This window comes from Aristolochia californica, unplaced genomic scaffold (genome assembly GCF_029961685.1).
Source record: "Aristolochia californica isolate CCGP_79_NKW_82.1479 unplaced genomic scaffold, dmAriCali1.0.hap1 SCAF_9, whole genome shotgun sequence".
Lineage (NCBI taxonomy): Eukaryota > Viridiplantae > Streptophyta > Magnoliopsida > Piperales > Aristolochiaceae > Aristolochia > Aristolochia californica.
The window spans coordinates 6,795,292-6,822,707 of record NW_027182290.1 but is presented as its reverse complement, the minus strand read 5'-3'; the positions used below and the strand labels follow the sequence as shown (position 1 = coordinate 6,822,707).

At 36.0% G+C, this 27,416-nt stretch overlaps 1 protein-coding gene across 2 annotated transcripts; it reads right to left on the bottom strand.

Moving 5' to 3' along the window:
* Positions 1 to 19,614: 19,614 nt before the first annotated feature.
* LOC137941166 (ras-related protein RABC2a-like) lies at positions 19,615 to 24,457 on the bottom strand. Of its 2 annotated transcripts, none has more exons than XM_068786457.1 (6): positions 24,103 to 24,457; positions 22,982 to 23,050; positions 21,523 to 21,588; positions 20,963 to 21,084; positions 20,477 to 20,605; positions 19,615 to 19,979 (listed from the first exon to the last, which is right to left on the bottom strand). In XM_068786457.1, the coding sequence occupies exons 1-6, from the start codon at positions 24,230 to 24,232 to the stop codon at positions 19,869 to 19,871; spliced, it is 627 nt and encodes a 208-aa protein (XP_068642558.1). In that variant the 5' UTR covers positions 24,233 to 24,457; the 3' UTR covers positions 19,615 to 19,868. The 2 variants fall into 2 exon arrangements, with proteins under 2 accessions (XP_068642558.1, XP_068642559.1); XM_068786458.1 differs by having other exon boundaries at positions 20,963 to 21,042.
* Positions 24,458 to 27,416: the final 2,959 nt, after the last annotated feature.

Here is a 27,416-nt window from a genome sequence, read left to right as displayed (position 1 = left end):
TTACAATACAACACATTCTTCCCATGTTTGAGACCTAATTCTTCCTAGAAAGACTGCAACCATACCGTCTCTTTGTTGGCTTCAGTCACGGCGACATATTCTGCCTCAGTAGTGGAAAGAGCAACTATCTCTTGAACTTAGAGACCCAACTAACTGCTGTACCACCCAGTGTATATAGATATCCAGTGGTACTGTTCTTGCCATCAATCTCTCTAGCCATGTTAGCATCTACATAACCTTGTAATTCCAAGTCTGACGTTTTGAAATATAAGGCTAAATCTGTAGTGCCTCTCAAATACCTGAGAATCGACTTCACTGCTTCCCAATGTTGTTTACCCAGATTACTCATATATCTGCTCACAACTCCTACTACATGAGTTATGTCTGGTCTAATGCACACCATGACATACATGAGACTGCCAGTATAAGCATAAGGCACATTGGGCATGTAGGCATACTCTTGCTATATAGAAGGTGACTGCTCCATAGATAGTCTAAAATGACTATCCAAAGGAGTACCCACTGGTTTTGCATAATTACTCTTGAATCTACTCAGCACCTTCTTCACATGTTCTTCTTGTGACAATTTCAAGACATCAATGTTGTTACAATGTGGGACCCACCATGGCCCCACAATCTAGTAGGACCCACATGAACTCGAGAGATGTCAACAAGAGTCCTCATACAAAGTGACTCTAGATAAGAGATAAGGAACATGTGCTGTAATTAAATAGAAGATTTGAAGATCAAGTGGGACCCACAAAGATACCATGAGCTGGTATCTCTATCTACATGAGTTGGAAGATCATGTGGGACCCACAAGATATGGCCAAGAGCTGGCTCTCTAGCTTGATTCACGTCCTTAAAGAAGGTGTTTGTAATTGAGTTAAATTAGTCTCTTAAATAGATAATGTAATCTTATCATGATAGGCTTATCTAGGAGAGTTCTAGTTGGAATAAAATTAGGAGTCCTAAAATTACTTGTACATGGACTCTATCACCTCCTCAAATATAAATAGAGGTGATTTTAACTCGGAATTGATCAAGCAAGTTTCTTATTTTTTTCTTCTCTCTCGTGTGAAGTGTTCTCTCTCTACTCTCTTTTATTTTCCTTCTCTTCTCTCTCTACCCGAGAACTCTTCTCTTTTTACTTTTTTTTCTTTCTCTCTCCCCTTGCTCGAGGTATTATTCATGGGATCCTAAATTCAACATGGTATCATAGCTACCAATTTAGGATCCCCATTATGCTCTATGAAGATATGATTAAAAGCTGCTCATAGAAGGCTCCTTATGAAGCAAGACTGAAGCTCAAGAGATAAATATTTATTTTTTATATTATTAATTTTATGCTACTGGTTTTTGGTATTAAGAGGTGGTTTACAGATGCCCTTATGCATATTTTCATCTTATGAAATTATTAGAATATATGCATCTTTGATTAGAAGAGATTATCAAGGCAGTTTTTGTCAGTTTTCACAATACTTTGACCGAGACCAGTGCATATTGGATTTTTTTTATAACACTGTAGGAACAAGATTCCAGGATAAAGAAGGATGATTTTGAGCCATTTATGAGTCATTATCCATTAAAATTATTTACTTAGCATTAATGCTAAACATCTCCATTAACCGAGTTAGTTAAACCCTTCCTCTTGGTCATATTTTGATTACTTGATTGGAGAACTATTTTACTTGATTTGCCTACTATGGCTGAAGATAATATGAGTCATAAGAGTGACATACTCAGAATCACCACTGTACCCTTATGGGGGTGTCAAATTTTATGAACTAGTCCACATCGGTTCGTCCATTTCTAATCACAAAGGACCTAGTTGGTCATCTCACCAACCGTGGACCACATATTGTTGTAGATGATATATTCTATACAAAATGGTTAAAGGAGGATACATTGGTTATTAGTTGTCTTATCAATAGTATGGAAGAACATGTCTCCAATAATTTCATTCATTTAGAGACGGCTAAACAAATTTTGGAGACATGCTCCAAGTTGTATTCACGCTCCGACAACTTACAAAGGCCATATGATATTTTACAACAGATGCTTACCACCAAACAAGAAGACAATATAAATAAATATTTGGCCCGCTTTTGAGGCTTTCTTCAAGAATGGAAACTTGCCCAACCAACCTCTACAGATATCTTTGTCCAAGATAAACAGAAAGAGGCCTTGATAACTGCCATATGCCTTGCTAACATTAAACCGCGTCTTGAAGTTGCTAAGACTCACCTTCTTAGATCTTCCGCGGTTCCCACTTTTGATGATGTATGTGCTACACTTCTCCATATTCCAGACACTTCTCCCTCTACTATTGAAATGTCATCCGCTATGTACTCTAGAACACCATCTGACCAAGGCCGAGGCCGAGGCAGATTTTATAGAGGAGGAAGAGGAAGAGGTTCAAGGATTTGTTTTGACCGTACAGATGTGAAGGAATGCACCCATTTTAAGGGATATGGTCACACTAGAGACACATGCTTTCACCTGAAAGAATGCTCTATATGTGGTAGATTGGGCCACTCTCGTGAAAGATGTTATAAAGCTAATGAGAATAGGGCTAACCAAGCCTTAGTGAGTGATACAAAGGTAGAGTAGTTTACCAAAACAACTCCAAAGCATACTTTTACTAATGAAGACTATGAACTATTCTAGAAAATGAAGACCATGATAGGGTCCTCCCCAAGTACTTCTTCACCAACCGTTGCCACCAGCACTTCAGGTATGTTTTCTACCTCCTCTTCATCTTGGATAATTGACTCAGGAGCCTCTGAGCATCTTACAGGTAACAAACATCTTCTATACTCAGTTTTTCCATATCTTTCACATAAATTTGTTACCACTGTTGATGGTTCACAAACTAAAGTGCAAGGGAAATGATCCACTTCTGTTACACCATTACTCTCGCTCACTGATTTCCTTTTCATTCTTACTTTCCCTATGAATCTTTTATCGGTTAGTCAGTTCACCAAACATTTTAATTGCTCTATCACTTTCTCACCCACTTTTTGTGTGTTTTTGGATCTTACAACGAAGTGGGTGATTGGTGGAGGCCGTGAACAAGGGGGGCTCTACTACCAGGGTGTGCCACAAATAAATACCCCTTCCACCTATAACACTAAAACCAGGTTATGGCACAACTGGTTGGGACATCCGTCCACCCAATCTCTTCATCATTTTTTTCCTAAAGCGTGGTTGGACCTTCATTATGAAGCATGTCAAATGAGTAAACATCAAATGTCTACATATTCACCTCATCTAGAAATTAAAAGTCTCTATCCTTTTTTGTTAATTCATACTGATGTATGAGGACCCTTGAGTGTCTCCAACATTTTTCACATGAAATATATTATTACATTCATTGATGACTTCACTCGTACCACATGGTTATTTTTGCTTAAAGAGCATTCTGAAATACCATTGATATTTAAATCTTTTCATGCAATGGTTATATCTCAGTTTGGGCAGAAAATTAAAGTCCTTCAGTCGGATAATGCCAAAGAATACACATCCAAAGATCTTGAGTCATTTTGTCAAGAAAATGGCATTATTCATCAGACATCATGTACTTACACTCCCTCAACAAAATGGTGTAGCCGAACGGAAGAACCGTCATATTCTTGAGGTAGCTCGCGGTTTACTATATGCCATGAAAGTTCCATAATTTATTGGTTGCATGCAATTCTTACCGCATGTTTTCTTATAAATTGGTTACCCTCTTTTGTTCTTGGTAAAAAATCTTTGTACTCTCTATGATTACCTGATGATGATCATTTTTCACTGCCTTTGAGAGTCTTCGGCTGTCAATGTTTTGTCCATATTTCCTCCCCAAAACACAGTAAACTTGATCCAAAATCTGTTAAATGTATCTTCTTAGGATACTCTCATACACAAAATGGTTATGTTTGCTATAACTCTTCTCTTCAGCGTTTACTTGTGTCTCGGGATGTCACATTTTTTGAAGACTCTCCATATTATTCTGATAATGCTCCTGTGGGTTTATCTTTTGTACCAGGTTCTCCTCGACTGGTTGTGCCCTGTGGTGCAGAAACTACTCAGACCCCAGAAACACTGACTGACACCACACACCTGCTGAGTTGTTGAATCCTACCAAGGTAAGTCCATCTTCTCCAATTATTTTTGGACCAGAATATGATACTCGTCCTATTGTTGTTAGGAAAGAGCCCAGATCATGCACCATGCCTTCTACTTCTCATCCCATAATAAACTTTGTGTCTCAGCATCGTCTATCCCCTATTTGTTGTCAATTTATATCGGCTATTTCCTCCGTACATGTACCACAAACCTATCAAGAATCTCTCAAACATCTAGGGTGGAAGGCGGCTATAGGTGAAGAAATGCAGTCTCTTTATGAAAATCAAACATGGGCTCTAGTCCCTTTCCTTTAGATAAGAAATCCGCCAGTTGCCAATGGGGTATTTATGGTGAAACACAATCCGGATGGGTCTGTGGCTCAGTTGAAAGCCCGCCTTGTTGCTAAAAGCTATACACAATGTTATGACATTGATTATGAAGAAACCTTCTCTCCAGTGGCTAAATTAAACTCGGTACATTTTTTATTATCTCTGGCAGCTAACTTTTCCTAGCAGGTCAATCAACTTGATGTAAAAAATGCTTTCTTGAATGGGGATAAAAAGAAGGACATTTATATGTAGCAACCCCCTGAGTATGTGGTTGAGGGAGAGTCCGTATGTTGACTACAAAAATCTATTTATGGTCTCAAACAATCGCCTCATTTATGGTTTGAAAATTTTAGCCAAGCACTCATACGGGACGTATTTCACAGATGCTCTGGAGATCACTTTGTCTTCATTAAAGACACACTGAAGGGCAAGGTAATTCTAGCCGTATATGTTGATGACATTATTAAAACTGGCAGTGATCCCGAGGCATCCAAAAGACAAAAGAAAGGATATGTACTAAATTCAAGACAAAGGATCTTGAACTGCTCAAATAGTTTTTGGGTATTGAAGTACTACAATCCAGACATGGAATTATATTATCTCAAAGGAAGTATGTCCTTGACTTACTAGAGGAGACCAGAATGTTAGGATGTAGACCAATAGAAACTCTTATGGACTCGAATAAAAAATTATGTGCAGGTATTGGAGAAGAAGTAGATGTTGGAAAATATCAACTATTGGTGGGAAGACTTATTTACCTTAGCGTAACGAGGTCAGATATTTTATATGCAGTCAGTGTGGTAAGTCAATATATACACAAACCACAACTCAATCATTGACAAGCACTAGAACGGATATTGCGACATCTAAAAGGAGCACCAGGAAGAGGGTTCCTCTATAAAAATCATGGACACTTCAATGTCGAAGGATTCTCAAACGCAGATTGGGTCAGATCCCCGGATGACAAAAAATCTACTTCGGGATATTGTACGATAGTTGGAGGAAACTTGGTTACATGGAGGAGTAAGAAACAGAATGTAGTTACAAGGTCTAGTGCAGAAGCAGAGTACAGAGCCATGGCACACACAGTCAATGAACTCATATGGATCAGATTTCTCCTAATTGAACTGGGTTATTACAAAGAAGCTCCTATAAATCTATATTACGATAATCAGGTTGCAATTCACATTACATCAAATCTAGTATTCCAAGAGAGAACAAAGCATATAGAAATAAACTGCCACTTCATACAAGAAAAATTCACTAGCGACATCCTATCTCTCTAGCATGTATCTTCACAAAACCAGGTTGCAGACATTCTCACCAAACCAGTCACTCACAAAATTTTGTCCAACATTTGTAGCAAGTTGGGCATCTACGATGTTTTTTCACCCCTAGCTTGAGGGGGAGTGTTACAATGTGGGACCCACCATGGCCCCACAAGCTGGTGGGACCCACCATGAGCTCGAGAGGTGTCAAAAGAGTCCTCATACAAAGTGGCTCTAGCTAAGAGATAAGGAACATGTGCTGTAATTAAATAGAAGATTTGAAGATCAAGTGGGACCCACAAAGATACCATGAGCTGGTATCTCTATCTACATGAGCTGGAAAATCATGTCGAACCCACAAGATAAGAACAAGAGCTGGATCTCTAGCTTGATTCACGTCCTTAAAGAAAGTGTTTATAGTTGAGTTAAATTAGTCTCTTAAATAGATAATGTAATCTTATCATGATAGGCTTATTTTGGAGAGTTCTAGTTAGAATGTAATTAGGAGTCCTAAAATTACTTGTACATGGACTCTATCACCTCCTCAAATATAAATAGAGGTGATTGTAACTCGGAATTGATCAAGCAAGTTTCTTATTTTTTTTCTTCTCTCTCGTGTGAAGTGTTCTCTCTCTACTCTCTTTTATTTTCCTTCTCTTCTCTCTCTATCCGAGAGCTCTTCTCTTTTTAATTTTTTTCTTTCTCTCTCCCCTTGTTCGAGGTATTATTCATGGGATCCTAAATTCAACAAATGTCCCTAGTAATCCTCACCCCAAGGATTTTTTTTGCAGCACCCAAATCATTCAATGCAAACTTCTTAGACAACTCCTTTTTCAACTTTTCTATTTCCTGTTTGCAAACACCTGCTATCATCATATAACAGTAGGATGATGTAGGAGTCATCAAGCTTCTTCACATAAAAACAATGATCTGCCTGGTACCTCAAGAAACCATTACTACTCATAAATATGTCAAACTTCTTATACCATTGTCTTGGAGCCAATTTAAGACCATACAAACTCTTTTGAAGTTTGCACACAATTTTCTCCTTTCCATCTGCTTTGAAACCTTGTGGCTGCATCATATAAATTTCTTCCTCCAAATCACCATGAAGAAAGGTTGTCTTTACATCTAACTGCTCTAAGTTCAAATCTTTATTTTCCACTTGTCCAAGCACTGTTCTAATAGTAGTCAATTTCACTACTAGATAAAAAATCTCAGTATAGTCAATGCCTTGTACCGCTTGTTGCCATCATGTTCATCTTTTATTCGGTACACCCATTTATTTTGCAAGGCCTTCTTCTCTTTTGGTAACTCGATCAACTGCCATGTCTGATTGGATAACAGTGAATCCATCTCATCCCGCATGGCCAACTCCTACTTGGTTGATTCATCAGCTTGCACTACTTCCTCATAATTCTCTGGTTCACCTTTATCTATTAACATAATATAATTCAGTGCAGGGGAGTACCTCTATGATGGTTTGCTAGTTCTGGCAGATCTCCTAAGTTCTGTTACAGGAATGTTATAATTTACTTTTGGGGGTATGTTTTCCTGGTCTTCTTGTGGAATATACTCCATCTCAATAACTGGATTATCGCTCAACTGAATTACTTCAAACTTATTGGCTTCATCACTTGTGCCCTCAGACTTTGTTCTCAACCTGTCTTTATACAAGTCACCTTCATTGAAGATCATGTCCTTGCTCCTAATAACCTTACAACTTTGATCATCCTAGAAGCAATAACCAAACTCGGTAACACCATAGCCAATAAAGAAACATAATTTAGATTTAACATCAAGTTTACTTCTAACAGCAAAATCAATGTTGTTGAAGAGCAGATATGGAAGCCTCTTAGATGAATCCCACACTAAGAAGTATTTTAAAGCCAAAATTATTATGGATGGAGGTCTCATAGACGAGTTTCATTTTAAAGGTATTTTAGTTATGTTAGTCTTCTATATATATTGAGTTATTTAATTATGCTAGGACTTATCTTTAAGTGTTAGAGTTTAGGTGTAATTGGGACAATGGTAGTTTAATTGTAATTGGACTCTACTACTTTCCTCTATTATAAGTAGGAGTTCATGTACTTTGATTACATGAAGTCAATAAATTTTTTATCTTTTCCATAAATTAAAAAAATGTGAATATAAGAAACACAACCAAAAACTTTAAAGAAAGAAAGGTTTACCTCTTTGCTGCTCCATACCTCTTCTGGTATTTTGTAATGCAATGGTGTTGAAGGACCTTTGTTGATCAAATAGGCAGTGGTGCTAATAGCCTCAGACAAGAACATCTTTGGTAATCCCGCATGTAATCTCATGCTCCTAGCACGCTCGTTCAAGGTCCAATTCATCCTCTCGGCCACACCATTCTATTGAGTTTTTCCAGAAATGAACTTCTTCATCTTGATTCCATTATTAGCATAATACCGGTTGAAATCATCATTTGCATATTCTCCCCCATTATCTGACTACAGACACTTCACCTTCAAGTTTGTCTCATTCATAACCATTGGTCTCCATCTCTTGAAGGTATCAAAGACATCAAATTTCTTTTTGTTGATTTTCAAGACTCTGTGAATTTAGCTCATGGAGAAAAAGGGAGAGAAACCAATTGGGAGAAAACTGGAGGAAAAAGGGTTATGGACTTGATTATCCAAACCCTCCCCCTGAAGTTTTATTTATAGATTTATGAAACTACTGTATTACAATAATACCCCTGAACTTAGGGTTTAGAGTTTAGGGTTTTAACCCTGGAACTTTAATTTAATTACATCAATGTCATCTCTATGAGATGACTCTTTATTTACCATCATGCCATCATTGTATGTGGGCCTATGAGCCTTCTATTTGATATGTGGGAGCCCATCTTCTATATCTCTTGGATACATGGATCTTCCTTAGTCTTTTGGGCTTGGGCCCATCTTCTAATATACTTGGATATGTGGGCCTTCCTTGGTCGTTTGGGCTTGGGCCCTGTCTTCCAACACTTTTTTAGGAAATAAACCCATATCTTTCCGATTGCATCATCAATAAATGTCATATAGTAGTTAGAACCACCAAGGGAGGTAATAGTTGAAGGCCCACACACATCTTCGTGAACCAACTCCAATTTTGTTGTCCTTTGCTCCTTTCTAGCCTAAAAAAGCTAACCCTTTTCTACTTGCCAAAAATATAGCCTTCCCACAAACTGTTCTTTATAGTTTTCAACCCTAGTAGCTTCCCTTTGGACTGAAGCACTTTCATTCCCTTCTCACTCATGTGACCAATCCTGTAATGCCACAAATCAGAATCAATAACAACATCAACAACTACAATTGTGTCTCTGCAACTGGAAGTGATGTAAAGAGTTCCAATTTTAACTCCTCGTACAACAACCATGTATCTCTAAGTGACTTTCCAGGCAGTACCATTAAAAGTCACATTATTACCTTCATCATCAAGTTTCCCTACTGAGATCAAATTTCGCATAAGTTTTGGTACATGTCTCATCTTGTGAATTTTCCATATTGACCCGTTTGATATCCTAAAACCGACATTACCAATACCGACAATATTCAAAGGTTCTCTATCAGCAAGATGCACCTTCCCGTGATCTCCAACAACATAATTCTCTTGATCTCCGATGTGCGGTGGTGTGAAAAGAAGCTCTTGAATCTAACACCCAAGAGTCAATAAGGCTATCAACCGACAAGAGTAAAGCATCTTGTACCTCTTCACTCACCTCATTTGTAGCATCTCTTTTCTTTCATCCTTCTTTAGTGCTCTTGTTGGACTTACTGCTATCATTCCTTGACTTTCCTCTACCATTGCCCTTATTGGAATTCCTCTTGAAGTTTCTGCCCCTAATATCGACATTTAGGGCAGAATTAAATGTCGACGATTCTTTGGAGTCCTTTCTACCAACTTCCTCCGCAAGAATGGTATCCCAAACATCATTAAAGATCAACTTCCTGTTGCCTACAGAGTTGCTGACTGCAGCCCTCATAAGCTCCCAACAATTTGACAGAGACGCCAAAAGAATTAAAGTACGAACCTCATCAACAAATTTAATTTAAACGAAGGTCAATTGATTAACAATCGTGCTAAACTCATTCAAATGTGATGCCACTGATGTATTTTCTATCATCTTTAAATTGAAGAGTTTTTTCATGAGATGTACCTTATTATTTGCAGAAGGCTTCTCATACATGTCGGACAAAATCTTCATAATCCCCACTGTGATTTTTTCCGATGCTACATTGTGAGCAACGTTCTTCGATATTGTTAATCGGTCTACTCCCAACACCTGTCTATCGAGGAGATTCCACTCATCATCTTTCATACATTTTGTTTTCATATCTAGAAGTGGTACGTGCAGCTTTTTATTGTATAGATTGTCTTCGATCTGCATCCTCCAAAATGAAAAATTCATATCATCAAACTTGTTGATTCCTAGTGTCGATCCTTCTCCACCAGTGATTTCTCTCAATCACAAACCAAAGCTCTGATACCACTTGTTAGGAGTTAGACGCCCTAATTCCAAACTAACGAGACCAATAATAATAAACGCGAAAGAAAGTAAAAAAGCAAGCATGAGAACAAACAAGATTTAAACAGGTTCGCCTCAAGGTGAGACTACGTCTTATCTTCCACCACCACAGTGATCCACTATAAAGATGAAATAGTTTACAAGAGAAATTGCACACACTTACAGGTGTTTTTCTCTAAACTCTCTTAGGAGCCGCAACTCAAGATGCTCCTTTGAATAATGATAAAACCCTAATGGCGGCACCCCAAATATAAGAAGGAAATTAAGGCAACCGCGATACAAGAATAAAATTTTAAAACTACTCTTAATGAAATTGTAGTTAAAAAAGCAGTAAAATAAGGTCGATCTGCATACCAACTCAGCGTAGGGCATTGATTAGGCTCCACAACTTAACAGGTGGGGGTGGTTATATATTTCCAATTAAAACTAAGTGTTTATATGCAAAAATAAAAACAAATAAAAATATTAACAAGCACACACAATAATAGGAGAGGAAGAGTTTTTGTTATCAATAATCCCCTATTGGTACTCACCGCACAAGAACCTTGCTTGGGAAAATTTCATTAATAGCTCTATTAGTAGAAATTTACATAAAAGAGATTTCAGCTCTCTTTTAAGCTTTGTATGCTCAAATACACAAATACAAATCTCTCCTTGAGATTGATCGGCCAGATTCTAGCACTAGCAAGCTACCTTATCTAGCTTTCTTCTCTCTAGATTAGTTGTAAGAAGAACAATAAAAATACAAACTAAAGGAAAACTTACACCTTAGAAATTTGGAGAGACAATGTTCTCCTTAGTTTTTTCAAGTCTTCAACTTTTGATGCACATGAGGAAAAGTTTTTGGAACTTGAATTGCTAGTATAAATTGAGAATTTGAGAGATATTGAGAGTTTTTGCAAGTTTGTAGCTCTTTTCTCTCAAAAATGGGTTTGTGAAGAAATTACAAGTAAATATAGTGGTTGAATGCTATAGATTATTGATAACTGTTCACATGAAGTTTGGAGGGCTATTTATAACTTTCCCATCAAACTAGCCATTTTTTGCCTATTTCATAAAGCTAAAAAAAGCATTAATCGATCACTGGGAAAGTATGATAGATCAACCATGTATAACAACTACATTTTTGTGTTCCCCAAGCTTGTTGATCAATCAGTCCATCGATCAGTCAAATTATCAACTTGTCAAAAATGGCTAGTTCATCAATCATTCCAATTAGTTTGATGAATCATATTTTATGGGGTTGACTATGCAAAGTTTGGAAGATTGATCATTGTATATGGTATGATCGATCAAGCTTTGTAACTCAATATGGTAGGATTCTGTATAATCGATCAATCACTTACATTGATCGGTTATGCTTTATGTGTTTCTTTCGGTCTATATTCGATAGGTTGATCAATTATGTTTTATGTCATATTATAAAAAGTAGAGAGCAGTCCTAAATCTTTCAAACTTGATGTACAATTGAAATTTTTGAAGTTTTACGACAAAATTGCACTTCTACATGTTTTACCAATGCAAATACATACTTTAAACATATTAGAGTCACTTAGGATCATTTTTATTCATGCTTTGAAAATCTTACTTAGTGAATTGGTACTGGATTGATCGATCACAATTTGCCAATGATCGATCAACCATAAGTACACAAACCAAAAATATAAAGTTTGATCGATCAATAAGGGTCGATTGATCAATCAACCAAAACATGACCAACATGTGTTATAGAACATGATCAATCGTTCCCAATGGACTGATCAATCAATGTTGTCCACACAATGTAAAATTATGTTGATTGATCAATCAACCACTTGACATAGATCAATCATACAATTTTTTTTCAGCCAGAGACATAAAGCATGATCGATCATAGCAAAGCCATTGATCAATTATACTTTCTATGCATTGCCAGTAGGAATTTTTATTGATTGATCATTCCCTATATATTGACCAATTAGTTGAAATTGTTAGACCCAAAAAAAAAAGATATTGATTGATCATTCCATTGATCAATAAGTCATTTTCTGATATAGCCTTTAAATACGATTGATCAATCAATACTCTACATAGATTGATCAATGTAAAGTCAATTTTTTTCCATTTTGGGGGGTTTATAAATACCCCATCGAACGTTGTTTTGAAAAGTTATTGAGCTTTTATTGGCATACCCACTATCTTCAACTCTCTCAAACTTGAAATTTTTTCTAAGTCCATTTTTTAGAAAGACAGTCTTCTTTGCAAAACCAACTCATCTTTTCTCAATCCTACTTCCTCCATTCATATAGTCAAGCTCCTACATCATCACCATTATGCATCAAAGGATGGATGCTTGGATATTTCAAGGGAGAAGGTTGTCTCTCCACAATTGTAAATGGTGTAAGGTTTACTTTGTTTTGTAATTTTAACTTCTTGATTGGTTTATCTAGAACATTTTCAAATCTACATAGAAAAAAATTGTTAGAGCTAGAATCTAGCTAATCTCATAATAGATTGACTTGTAATCATGTATTTGAGTATACACATAGCTTGAAAGAGAGCCAAAATCTCTTTCATGTAAATACCAAGCTAATAGAGCTTATATTAGTAGAATTTCCCAGAATTTCCCAAGCACAAGTTCTTGGGCAGTGAATACCAATAGGGGAATATCTATAACAAAAAATATTGTGTAGTTGTTATGTGTGGATTTTTATTACTTGCATTTACATTTACATAAATTTGTGCACACTTAGTTTTAAATTATAAAAACTCAATTCACCCCTCTTTTTAAGAAGTAACCTGGGCCAACAATTGGTATCAGAGTAGGTCTAAGCGCATTTGGAATCAAAATCTACTTGATTTTGAATATCTATTCAAATAAAATACTAAGATAAATTGCTTCTTTCCGAAGTGCAATCCGCCTACCGCTCCCCTCTATTCAACAGTGTTAACTGTGGCTATTGGAAGGTAAGAATGGAATTCTTCCTCCAATCCTTGGATTGGGACATATGGCATGTGATAAAAAAAATGGCTTATTTGGAGCACAAAAATTAGAAAATAGAATTATTGTCAAAAAGACTTTTAATGAATTGATTAGGGAAGATAAACAACAACTCAAAACAAACTCCCATCAACTTATTGTTGTATGTCTTAGGACCAAATGAATTTAACCAGGTCTCCATAAGTAAGATTGCTAAGAAAATATGGGACAAATTTCATGTCACACATGCAGGGCCCACTAGAGTCAAAGGCTCTATAATTAGTTTATTGATAGCCCAATTTGACAAATTCAAAATGAAATCGGGTGAATCAATAGTTGAGATGAACTCTAGGTTCACTCATATAATTAATGAATTGAATATTCTAGGAGATGAGACCTCCCTCTATAGGAAAAATGACAAGTTTTTCAAGGAATTTCCAAAGTCATGAGACATGAAGAAGACCGCCAGTTGTGAGAATGCAAACTTTAGGATCATAAGCTCAAAAGACCTTCTAGGGATTCTCCTATCATATGAGATGGAATCGGAAGAAATAGAGCAAGAGTAACCTAAAAAGAAAACTCTTACTCTAAAGGCCAAGACTAGTGCTGAAAATGACTCTAGTGAATAAACCTCTGGTGAAGTGGGCTTCATCACTAGACATCTTCAAGAGATCTACTAAAAGAAGAAAAAATATTAGAAGAGGCTAATTTAGAACTCAAAATGAAAAGTCATTTAAGAAAATGGATGTTTGTTTTGAGTGTGGAAAACCAGGGTATATAAGAAACAAGTACCTTGACCTAGAAGGAAGAACCCCATCCACAAGTAAGGATCCAATAATAAAAAGAAGAAGTCTTGATTTATGCTTGGGATGTTATGGAAGAGGAATCCAGTCATTCCAAGGAAGAAGAAAGTGATGTGGGACTCATGGAAATTGAAGATGATGACGACTCCACCTCTTCGGAAGAGGTAAACAACTCAAACTATGAAAGTGAATAAGAATTGCTTTTAGAAAAATCCATTCATAGTCTAACAAATACGAATACAAATGCAACGCTCAAAAACATGAGAGTACAAAGCTCAAGAATGTGCTCATTGCCTTGAAGGAAGCAAATGAAAGTCATCTGGCTAATGCTTCAAAGCAATGTGATGTTATAGACAAGTTATCATGTGGTAGACTTGTCTTTGAGAAGAAGAACATTAAACTAGAACAACAACTCAACTCTATAAAAAAAAAACGCACACCTAGGAAGACAAATGGGAAGAACAAGAAAATTCAAAACAAGAAGTTCACTCATATTCTTCATATTTGATGCATCTATTGCAATGGAGTGTCACACTCTGCCCACATTTGCCAAATTAAAAATGGAAATGGCATCAAACAAAAATCGGTACCCAAAACAACCGATAGGGATGTGGTAACCCACAAAATCTCGGCAAACAAATTTGAATGCCCAAATCACCTAGCTCTTCAAATGTATTCCCAAAGGGATACAATTTAAAATGGATCTCTAATGGTTAAATCTCTTGTGATGTAGGTTTGTCTCTGAGACAAGGCACCAAAGAATGTATGGATTTTGGATAGCAGATGCTTGAGGCACATAACCGGTGGTAAGAAGAAGTTCATAGAACTCAAACCAAAAGAAGGTGGTCTTGTAACATTTGGAGACAATAGAAAAGGTACCATCAAAGGAATTGGTAAAATTGGTACCTCAAACTCTTTCATATCCAATGTTTATTATATTGAAGGGTTGGTGGATGACTTACTTAACATTAGTCAATTTTGTGATGAAGGAAACAAAGTTTTATTTGAAAAAATGTTAATTTTGTGATGAAAGAAACAAAGTTTCATTTGAAAAGGACATATGCTTAGTAAATAATGAAAATTATGAAATAGTTCTAGAGGGACATAGAAATAGAAACCTCTATGTTGTAAACATAGTTGATTAATCCTCAACTAGTGTCATCTATTTGGGTGTAAACATCGATGCATCTTGGTTATGGCATAACAGACTAGAACATATAGGAATAGACTCCTTGAACAAATTAGTGAACAAAAACCTAGTGAGAGGACTACCAAATAAAAGATTTGTGAGATAGAAACCTTGTGATGCTTGCCAGCTTGGAAAGCAACACGAAAACTCTTTAAAATCCAAGAATTTAGTTCCAACCTCTTGAACTCTTCAACTAATCCAAATGAATTTAGTTGGACTTACTTGAACCTTAAGCTTAAATGAAAAGTGTCTCACCTTAGTGGTGGTAGATGACTATTGTAGCTTCACATGGGTAGATTTTCTAGCACGCAAGGATGATGCTTTTCTGACCTTTACAAAGTGATGTGAAAAATTAAAAAGAGAGCAAAGTTGTAGCATTATCAAGATTCGGAGTGACCATGGTGGAGAATTTGAAAATGCTCATGCACTTAGATTATATAAGATTGGTGAAGTTTTTTTCTTTTCTAGAAATTCAACAGAAATATCACCATTTAAGAAAACATTCTTAACATCCAATTGATATAATTGTTATTGAAAAGTAGTTGTAAGAGAAATAAGAACCTAAAAAAAATTCATTTTGGCTACTAATAAAAATGTCTTATCATAATCATTGTCATATAATTGAATATAGCCTTTAGCCACCAATTGTGTTTTATATCTGACAACAGTCCCATCTAGATTATATTTAAGTGTAAAACCTACTTGCAGCCAACTGCTTTCTTACCTTGTGGAAGAGGAACCAATTTCGGGACTTGAGAAGATGAAATAGAGGACAAAAAAGAAACACAATTAGAAGACAATCAATGAGTAGAAACAAAATTAGAAATGGGATGTGAAGTGGATGGTGGATGAGTAGTGGTGTGTGGTTATTTACAAAGGGAGATAGGGTGAGTATCATATGGTGGGCCAAACACAATTAGAGAAGATGGAGGAGAACTTTCCTCAGGAGCATCAGAAGACTACACAGGTGAGTGGTTAGCAGGAGGAGAGAGAGGACTCGCAGGTGCTTACTCCTCATGCTGAATGTCATGATTGATAGGCACATTTGGCTTGGGCATACCCGCATAGTGTGAGAAACCAGAAGGAGAGCTACTCCAGAAGTACGGCTTGTCCTAAAAAAAGACAACATCAGCTGAAACATACGTCTTCTTAAGAACAAGAGAGTAACCTTTTTAAGTTTTGGAGTACAATGAACTCATTTTTTGGAGGAAGCATTCATGGGTGCTAAAACGATTTTTTTTCATAATTGAAACATGAATTAAGATGGTTTATGACATATGTTGAAGGATGTGACACACTTATTTGAAGAGACCTTGGTAGAATTTGTGTAAAAACAACATATTTTCGTACAAAAATAACACATTTTCTTCATTTGTTGGAGCAGATTTTTCTCCTGGAAAACTCAAATGATTTTTAGCAGATTTTAAATCAAAACCCTAGAATCCATGCTCTAATACCATGTTAGAATCTAGGGTTGCATGATTAGGGAGCTTAAGGTTTTGAAGAAAAAGGTAGAAGAAGAAGAGAAGAGAAGTGAAGAGAGAAAAGGAGAGCTCGAATAGGAAAGAGCAAGTGAGAGTTGAGAGAAAACTAGGGTTGAGAGCACATCCATTTGCCCTCCCCCCTTACTCCTTTATTTATAGAGTTGAGGGCATAAAACCCTAGTACATGAGTCTAGTAAAGGGACTTAAAAGTTGAACATGATTACATCTCTATGTCATTCACTCTCTAAATTACATAAAGTGTTGTTATCTTCTCTAACAAAAAATAAAACTTCACATGACGGAGCAACAACATTTATGGAACAACAACATGTACGTCAAACAACAAGATATCAAAACAATCATCTATACCATCACCTTCGACTCTAACGTGTCATTTTCTAGGATCATCCATTGTCCTTCTTCATCAAAGATATTTACTCTACGCCATGCAGCACTTCAACAACAACAATTCTTCTTCAATAAACAACCAAGTTTCGACAACAAAAACAACAAGACGACTAGGATGGGTTAGTCAAGAGATTAAGATGAGAAGAGAGGAGAAGTTAGAGGAGAGGTGGGAGAAAGAAGTCAGGGTTTCATTTGACTGGTGGAGGAAGTTAAAAGCGAAGAAGGAGAAGAGAATGGGTGAAAAGCAGAACCCAAATTAGGGTCTCCTAAGGAGAGTAGTTATCCTCTTCTATTATTTATAATTAAGTGAAAGTAATTATGCCCTTAGCTTACAAGGTTGAGGAACACATTTGAGAGGAAAGATAATACAATAATAAAAATGATTGTTTTCTTATAGGAGTACCCCTGATTATACCTATCTTTTACTAATTCTAATCCATAGAAAAATGTGTCATGTGTAATGCCATGGAATTGACTAGAAACTTGAGACTTTGTGGCTCCACCGTTTTAAATCACATGATTTTTCATTATGATGCAAGTTACAACTTCGAATCATCATCTTATATGTGACTTTCTAACAATGTGACCCTGTCTAGATGTCATCTAGATCCTCTATGATTATCTCTAGTTGTAGTTCAAGAACCCAACTTGCTTTCAATGGTGCTCCAATGCTCTAGCACAATTGTGACTGATTGATTTAAATCTTAATTGATAATTTAGACTTTTGATATCAATCATTGGTCAAATGTCAATCAGGACTTGGGAGTCTCATCTATATATATATATATATATATATATATATATATATATTTATGTCTTCAACAAGGAAATAAAAGACTTGTGCTAAGGGGTGTAAATTATATATGAATGAAAAAAAAGTTGTTTTTATATCATTCTAATTACTATTTTTTATTCTATTTAGGTTTTGACATATTATAAAAAACGTGTTTGTTGACCCAATTACCAATTTGATAAATTATTAAATGGGTAAACAAATAAAAATAAAAATTAATAAAAAATTATAAAAATCTCACGAATTAAAAAAAAAAACATGACATTATATCACAATATCTAAATAGCTAAAAAAGCATCATATAACACCATACATATAATAAATTTCTTTAAACAACTACATCTTTATAAAAAGTGTTAATTGGAAGAATATCTTATTTGTTTCCTTGGGGGCAATAAAGAGATTATCTACCAAGTTATATATATTGAATATAGTAGATAAAAGTTAAAGGGTATAAAATAATGATTACCAATTCCATAGGTGTCCACCACTAGGGGTGGCTTCGAACCGAGCAGGCTCGGTTAGATTTGGTATCCCTGGATTTCGAGCCGAGTGATGTGAAATTTAATTACATCGGCTTTTATACCTCACAAGCGTACGAATCATTCATGTAACCTAGCGGGAAGCGAGGTCATATCCACAGGGAGGACTGAATAAACCCTAAAAGCAATGAAATATAATTCGGGAGAGAAAAATATGCAATATACAAATTCAATAAATGCACGTTTCATTTGAAAACAGATAAATAACCACCTATAACACAATTATAAGGGCTATTCTATTATAATTAGCCTAGTTCTCATGTCAGAATCTGACATCTATCACCGAGCTCGAGATCCGGGATCGACTCGTTAATTTAAATGAACTGGGCTCTACCGAATCCAGGTTCGGATCGATGGCTTGCGAGCGGGCTCGTTAACGGGCCGAGTCAGAACCAGGATCGGGAGCAAGAGCGAGGGGGGGGGTGCGATTGCTTCCTCCCCTCACCTTCACATCTGTTTCCCTCGCTGCCGCCTCCGTCGCAATCATCATCCCCAATGACAGGTCCTCCCCAGCGCCGTAATCCCTTTCCTTCCATGAAGTCTCGACGGAAAATCAGAACTAAGTTCAAGGGAGAAATTATTCTCTCCTCCCCCAAAAAAAATTCCTTAAACTCTCCTTCCTCATGGCTCTTGAAGAAATTGAAAATACATTTTAGTATAAATACGTTTCTAGGGACTATTAGTGTCTCATGTTTTTTGTAATTTTTTTTCTAATTGAAATTTTTTATTAAAAAAATCATATAATTTTCTAAGTAAGATTTTCCTGCCAAGATGGACTAAAAAACTATATAAAAATTTTTTAAACAAGTATTTATCAGTTGATGTTGTACTTTTAACATAAAGCAATTTTCATTGCAATTTTGTGTTTAACATTTTATTTGATTAAAAACTTATTGATAAGTATAGTAATATATAGATTGATTATTAATTTTTATTTATTCCCCTAGAAGAGGTAATAAGAATTCGAGACATGTATTTTTTGAAAAGTTTTAAATGAATACTGAAGCTCGAGCTCGGTTAAAATTATTAGGCTCGAGCTCGATAACAATTTTAGGCTCGAGCCTAGGTTCGGCTCGAGTTTGAGTTCGAAATATTTAAATCAAACTCGGCTCGAACATAAGCAGGTTCGAACTCGGCTCTGCTCAGCTCTATGCCACCCCTATCAACCACCTCTATTCCGGAAATGACTAACTTAAAATAATGCATAATTTTGTTACAGAGCATTTACCAAACAAACAGCATCTCAAGCTGATAAGCATTTGCAAGTGTGAGCAAGGAATTAGGAAAAGAAGGAGATATACACAACCCCCATTATCGCCCACCATGTCCGGGCCACATTGAGGAGCATCTACTGCACGAGAGGGACGTTTCCAGTGTCTGATACAACTTTTAGTTAGGGATGTTTTCTATCAGGTCGTGGAAGAAACATACTGGCCTTGGTGGTATTTACGAGCAACAACCACCTCCAGGAGGAGCACTATATTCTTGCTTCTGTTTCAAAATGTTCTTTCTTGAGACTGAAGATCCTTCCTCCAAGAGGCTTGGGACATCCAGAATCTGTAAACAAGAACAGCCAATTACATAATGAATGTGCAGATATAGCAGTCAAAAAGATACTGACCACAATTCCTAACTTCAATTTATTGAGAAAACTGAAACTTAAGAATAAAAAACTACAATCCCTTCAGAGATTCTTCTTACTTGTAAAGAAATAACTGGAAAGAACACAGAGATGAGGTTAAACTGGAGATGAGCATGTAGATAAAACCAGCAATGGTAGGATTTGCAGTGGGTTCGCTACAAGGGCGGCTATGACAAAGATATCAAGGCTTGGTGGGCCAAAACTCATCATCAGATAGTTGTCCGTACTTCTATAACATGAATCATCCTTTTATTTTACTCCATCATTTACCAGAAGAAGAAGGCTGTTGTTTTCATCACCCTTTGAAACTTGAAAATAACAAGTCACCAGACGTGGACATAACATGGCTCCCACAAGGACTTCAGCCAAAACCATCTAAGCAGAGTCAAAACATAACATTCCTGAGTCTTACCTTTAGGGCAAGTTCTTCAAAGCAGTGCTCCACGTTTTCTCGAGTTTTTGCACTGCATTCAAGAAATAGACATCCATACTCTTGAGCAAAAGCTTTTCCCTCTTCTCTTGTCACCGCCCTTTCATTTTCCTGAAGCACACAGATTCATAAAATCGATGCATATCCAGATGATACCCAATGTCACATCAATTAAATAGACAAGTAGTTCTTGTGACAAGGAGCTCCATCAGTGAACCTGATGGCTCCAAATCGTCCAACAACTTTTCTGGTGCAATGTTTGAAAGAAATTTCTCGGAAGTTTCCTCTCAAAAAATCAGGAGAGAAGCATCAAAGAAATGCCTTCTCAAAGAATCACAAGCTTCAAAGTTGACTAAAAGACCCTTCAGATAACTTTTCATTTGAAAAGTTCAAAAAGAAATTTCTCAGAAGTTTCCTCTCAAAGAATCACAAGACTTGAAACTGACAAAAAGAGTCTTTGGAAGTTACCTTATCAACTTTATTTCCAACAAGCATCTTGATACAATTTGAATTAGTGGAGTAGAGTTCCACTTCCTTAACCCACACATCTGAAAGGTTCGTAAAAGTTTCTCGCCTTGTCACATCATATACTAGAGGAGCAAAAAATTGTTAAAACAAGTTCATAGGACTAAAGACAAATACTGCAAAAAGAAACGTACAAGGAAAGTTTAACAGTTTCAAACTGAGGGGCTACCAGAAACAGGAAGATGGATTTTCCATAAGTTGAAAAAACATTTTTGCATTGTATGAGAAAGAAACAGTTCAAAAGTTCCCCACGTTTGCAATAAGTTAAAACTTTTTATCATTCTGCCTTAATCTATTTTGTGTAGGCCAATGATTTACTCTTATATAGTATGAGCTTACATTGGCACTTGAATTGAGTTGAGAATAGAAGACAACAGAGGGTAATAAAGTGAAGTTTGACATGAAATATTTTGTTCACAACAAGCAAAATTTATGGCTTGTAGAATTCAAAATGACTAGAACATCCTTATATACATGTGAATGCAAGAGTTACATGGAAATACCAAGAATAATCCCTTGGGCACCTCTGTAGTAGGAGCTTGTTAAAGTCCTAAACCTTTCCTGTCCAGCTGCAAAATTATCACCTTCCACTACTTTAGATCTCAATGCAGAAATCAAGAATGAATATATATATATGAAAATCACTATAGTTTACTGGGAAAAATAAAGGAGCAACACCAGCTCAAGATTTTGCTCAAAAAATTTATATTTAGATTCTTCAAGGGACTTATCAGTAGTACAGAAAAATGCTTAAACTTATCATTTTAAGAGTAACAAATACAGCATTTAGAGAGTCATTTTATGCACTAGTTCATGTATTTAGAGAGTTGATCTTCTTTGTCTATGCAAGCACTCTCCGTTAACACTGACATATTCCAGAAGAGACTGGCAAAAACAATGGCAGAAACCAATTCTATCAGAAGATACTACGTATAGATCCAAAACTTACTATGAGTGGAAGTGCAATATAGAATCTTCAGTTTAATAACTGGAGGGAGTAATAAGTTACATTGGGAAGTTGCTGTCACATAAGACTTAAAGCAGAACTGCTTGCAATTATAAGCAGCAAAACCATCATGAAAAAGCCACTAGTTTTATTGTTTGAAAATTACTTTTTATAAAAGAGCCACCAGTTCTTGATTATGCCTCAAGACCTCATAAATCATTCTCATTAACTTGTACATCTTTTCACCATTTTCTGAATTCTAGCAAAGCAAGACCCCAGTTAAAGGACAGACATAATAACAGAACCAGCTCCTTTAGAGGGTCTGGCAACATGGTAGAAAGAATTTTTGGGACAGTTTCTCAACACAAGTTACAATGCATTGGGAATGTTCATACACTGTTTGAAATAATCCTTCAAACCAGCTTTTTGACCAGCTAGCTTTGGGGATATGATACTAAATGAAACTGGTTAATTATGAGAAGATACTTTTAGAATAAGTTACTGACTGAGAATAGTTAATCATGAGATGCAGAGGCATATCTTTATGATGCAAGGAAATGTCAACAAATAAGAAATAAATGTTGGAGCCTCCATACCCACCCAAATCACTGGTAATATGCTCTGTTTTTCAGATTGTCCAAAACAAAGCAAGTAGGCCTTAGTTGAGCATCTCATGAATTTGGTAAAAAATCATACCAGGAAGCATCTGGTGATATTGGTCATATAACCCGCACCATCAGAAAGTAAGAACCTAAGTATCCTTTTTCAGTCTGTTTCATGATTTAAGGTTTTTGGCCGGCTAAAGTTTCATACAAAAACACCATCATGAACATGTGAAACAATGTTTCCTCTTTCATTCGGAAAAACAAAAATAAATCTCTTGTAAACCCATTGTTAGCTTCAATCATTTTGTTTACTGTTTTAACTTTACTGAGGTGGTTAAATTTTCCTTCCCATATATGAACACACACTTGAATCAAGATTTTCTCTTTGATCAGGTAAACAAAAGTGGTCACCTGTATCCCATATTGTAAGCTTCAATTTTTTTCCACCAACTGTAAGTAACTTGATTTTGAAATCCACACCTGCAAAAAATTGGTTAATTTATTGATTAAACTATTTTAGAACAAATAAATGTGAATCCAGAATTAGATTATATACTTCAATTCTGTAAAACCAAAATCCAATAAATTAAAAAGGAATCCAAATGTTGAACTGTAACATACTCCAATGGGGATTACAAACCCATATATCAAACACAGTCTAGTACTACCATTTTTTTTATATATCAGTGAATAGGGACATCAAATATTGAACCAAACACAAGCAAGGCTAGTTTGAACAGGACCATTATTAAAAATAAAAGAAAGGGTGTTCTCTCCAACATATTACAAAATGAAATCATACTCAGATGATTTTTTTTATTTTTATTTTTTTGGCCTCATAAAGCAGCACCTATTATCAATCAACAGGGCAAGAACACCCTAGTGCTTATGTACAATAAACAGGGCAAATTGCAATTTTAAGAAGTATAGAACTGAATCACTAGCTTCACATTTGACAAACTGATGGAAGTAGTTGTTGGAAAAGCTTGATTCTCGTGAGGGGCACTCTATTTCCTGATTCTGATAAAGTTAGTCTAGTCGTGTATTGTTCATTAAATTTGTGATTCTATCTTTTCCGATATTTCAGTTATGGCTGGGCATCTCCGTATGATCAGAAGTAGGTTGCTCTGCGTGTTGTATTCCCAGACTAACTAACGGAAATGGCAAAAGTTTGTGAAAATGAAGGTCCGGCATTGCCGCAGAGAAGTTCCAGTTGTATCCCTTCTATAGCTCTTCAAAATACAAACAATTAACCAAGTAAATTATTCATAATCTGAACAGTTTATCGAATTTCTAGACAAAGAGAATGTTAACCAAAAAGGACACTAATAAAAGAGTCCAAAAACGCCAAGCTAACAAAGACTAAACAACAGAAAGAAATACTCAACAAAAGTTTGCTTAATCTTCAGAAAATGATGAGATTCAACTATGGAATATGAAACAACAGAGAGTAGGCATCGCATCGATAACGGAAGCAGCAATCTAGACGAAAAAGAGTCGCTAACAATAGACATCCAAAACGAAGCATGTACCAATTGTGGGAGCCAGATCCTCCAACGCGTTGGAGATAAAACTAACAAGTAGACTGCTCTTTCCAACGCCCGAATCTCCGATCAGTAAAATCTTGAAAGAGTAATCATAAGTATTCGACGATGAGCTCATTTTGAATGAAGCCAGAAAAAGAGAAAAATCGTTCAGTCTCTGAATCTCCTGTCTGAAAACAAAAAGGAAAAAAAGGAAAATGAAGAGAGAGAATTAAGGGTAAGTGAAAGAGGGGTCCGTCGGGCTTCGAGTATGGAGGTGTTTTTTCCTCTCCCTCCGTGTCCAGGTGGGGGAGCTGTTGGTGAGGAAAGACAAAGAAAACAAAAATGTAAGAAAAAAGGAAAGGGAAAGGCCTTCTTTGCCGTTTTCCACTACTTTAATCGTCATATGAAATACAAACACAAAAAATATTATGAAAATTTTATTCTCTTTTTCCGGATAATCAATTTTCTAAGCGCACTAACGAAGAGATTCGCAGATTAAGAGAATTGGAGTGCGGGTGGAATATGGGCAGGAGGTCACTTTCGAGTTGGGGAGGGAATGACTTGTGCTCGCTGTCACCGCAATCGTGGCTCGGGGCTTCTTTAATTCAAACCCAAGGAATGGCGACGCCGAAAGACGCGACGGGTGGATCACCTGAGAATTGAGATTCTCCGTTAGTCGTTTTCCACGTAATATAAGAACAAAAGGCAAACGATTCTTGCGAGAGACACGTGGTCACTTCTTCTTTCGAAATCGTCCAAAACGAACGAGCTTTCCGGAACGACGCAGCAAAGAGGGGATAGGTGAAGGCTTAGACAATTGCAATCCCTTGTTAACCAGCTGCGTCGTCTTAGCCAATGCATGTGAAGGCCTGGGTCCTGTGGAAATATATTACCATATGAGTTCATTAAATTAACATTATGTTTTAATGAATTAATTAATATATTATTAATAATTAAACATTGGTGATTGACATCATTATCATTACTAAATATTTAATGTTATTATACTTATTAGTTATTATAATCAATTATTGTTGATAAAATTTATTGATTATTATTTCTTATTTTGCTGTTACTTAATTGATAAATAAAACAATAATACGCGTTTTATGAATCTATAATATATTAATTATTTGTTAATTAATTTATTACTTGTTAAATAAAAATCATTAGCATGTGGTTCCCTCCCAATAAAATTATATTTTCCAAGTTGGTGGTCTTCAACATCTCAAAATAATGCCCTAAATCAAGAATTAATATAAACGATACCCTAAATATATTAGAAAGGATTTTTATTTTTCTAACTTTACTGTCCCAATTTACTTGGAGAGGCTGAAGGATGGAAGACAATGGAGGATAGGAGTACCGACCTAAGTTAACTTATGTCCCATGTTTTGATGATAATAAAACTCAAGCTAAGTGAGTTACAACTTGCAATTCATAACATTTTAAAATGCATTTTCTTCAAATGACTCAATTGCAAGGTCCAAGAGGAAGAACTGCAAATCTAAAATAAGACCTCAAGACAAAATGAAGAGTCAAATCACATTGACAGAACACCTTAGAGAGAAAAAAAAAAAAAAAAGAATTGGACATGTAGTATCTAAGTGTCAAATAGAAAATTTCAAGAAATCTAACTTTGTAAAAAGGATAGTCAACAAGTATTTGTTTTCCAAAGTGAGTAAGCACAATGGCATGAAAAGACTTAAATATGGAAGAAAAAAATCCAGATCGTTCTTTGCACAAGAATAGGCATATGACTTGAGTGAAGTCATCAACAGAAGTAACAAAGTACTTTAACTTGATATAGGTTTGAGACACTTAAGGGTCCTCATATATCTAAATGAATTAATAAAAATGGAGCAACACCTTTAAGTTTAGTTCGAGGAGAATATATTATCCTCTAGTGTTTGCTCAATTGACAGACTTCACAATTTAAATTTGATAAAGTTTTCAAAGATGAAAATAAGTGTTGAAACGATGTTGCTGATGGATAGCCAAACTGAGTGTGCCATAATTTTGCCTTCGGCTGAAAAGTGGAAACTACAGTGATTGGAGGCAAGTTTAAGTAATACAGGTCCCCATGTTCATGACCTCCACCAATCACATACTTCGTCATTATATCCTAGAAAACAGAAGAAAAAGGCGACAAGGTGATGGAGCAATTAAACCATTTTGTTAACTGGCTAACAAATAACAAATTTAAGGGAAATTGAGGGATAAATAAAACGTCAATAAGCGGAAGTGATAGTTTAACAAAGGAGGATCATTTCCCAAGAACTTAGGTGTGGGATCCATCGGCTATAGTAACAAACTTGTCTGATAGACATGGAGATATGGAATATAATATACTCTTATTACTTGTAAGATGCTCAGAGGCCTCTGAGTCGATGATCTAGGATGAAGAGGAAGTGGCTGAAATCATTTTTAACCGAGGCTTGATTTGCAATGACCCAGTTTAGTTTGCCATGAAGCTTCCAATAGGTATCTACCAGATGGTTCAATCCACCGCAGTGAGTGAGATTGGTTTTCTGACTCGCAGTCTGAGAAAAGGTTTCTCTATAAGAATCACGTCGACTTCAACATAGAGGATTTTTCAAATGCAGATTGGGTTGGATCACCTGATGACAGGAAGTCCACTTCAAAGTATTGTACCTTAGTTGGAGGTAACCTAGTTACATGGACAAACAAAAAGTAGAATGTTGTTGCGAGGTCTAGTATAGAAGCAGAGTATAGAACTATGACCCACACAGTCAATGAGATTCTATGGATCAGATCCCTTCTTACTAAATTGGGATTCTATAAAGAAGCTGCTATGAAATTATATTTGCACTAACCAGGCAACTATTCATATCACCTCAAACCATGTCTTCCATGAGACTAAAAAACACATTGAGGTAGGTTGCCACTTTATATGAGAGAAATTTTAGGCTAGTAACTTATCTCTCTAACATGTTCCATCACAAGGGCAGGTGGCAAACATTCTTATGAAACTAGTCACATTCATTAACATAATATGCAAGAGAGCAATAACACAATCAGTCTTGCATGGGGATAAAAATTGAGCATAATCATCATGGACGATCCACTTTCAAAACCAAGAATATAATCACCAACTTCTCATTTAGATTAGACAAAAAAGCCATGTATAAACCATCTTATAGAGATTAAGAACTATCAACAATAATCTTATAAGAAAAAAACTTACCTTAGTGCAAGTTCAAGAGAAAACTGCTTCATCAACAAAAAGAACTCTACATGAAGCTTGATCAAAGAAGCCTTTCAAATTTTCATCTTTACGTGGGGATCCTAAATCCATT

Coding starts and splice junctions, on each gene's coding strand:
- LOC137941166 (XM_068786457.1), bottom strand. CDS start 24,232: ATGAGCTCATCGTCGAATACTTATGATTACTCTTTCAAGATTTTACTG. Junction 21,589..22,981: donor GCTTACAATATGGGATACAG/GTGACCACTTTT, acceptor ATAATTTTGCAG/CTGGACAGGAAAGGTTTAGG. Junction 20,606..20,962: donor TTGGAAATAAAGTTGATAAG/GTAACTTCCAAA, acceptor TGTGTGCTTCAG/GAAAATGAAAGGGCGGTGAC.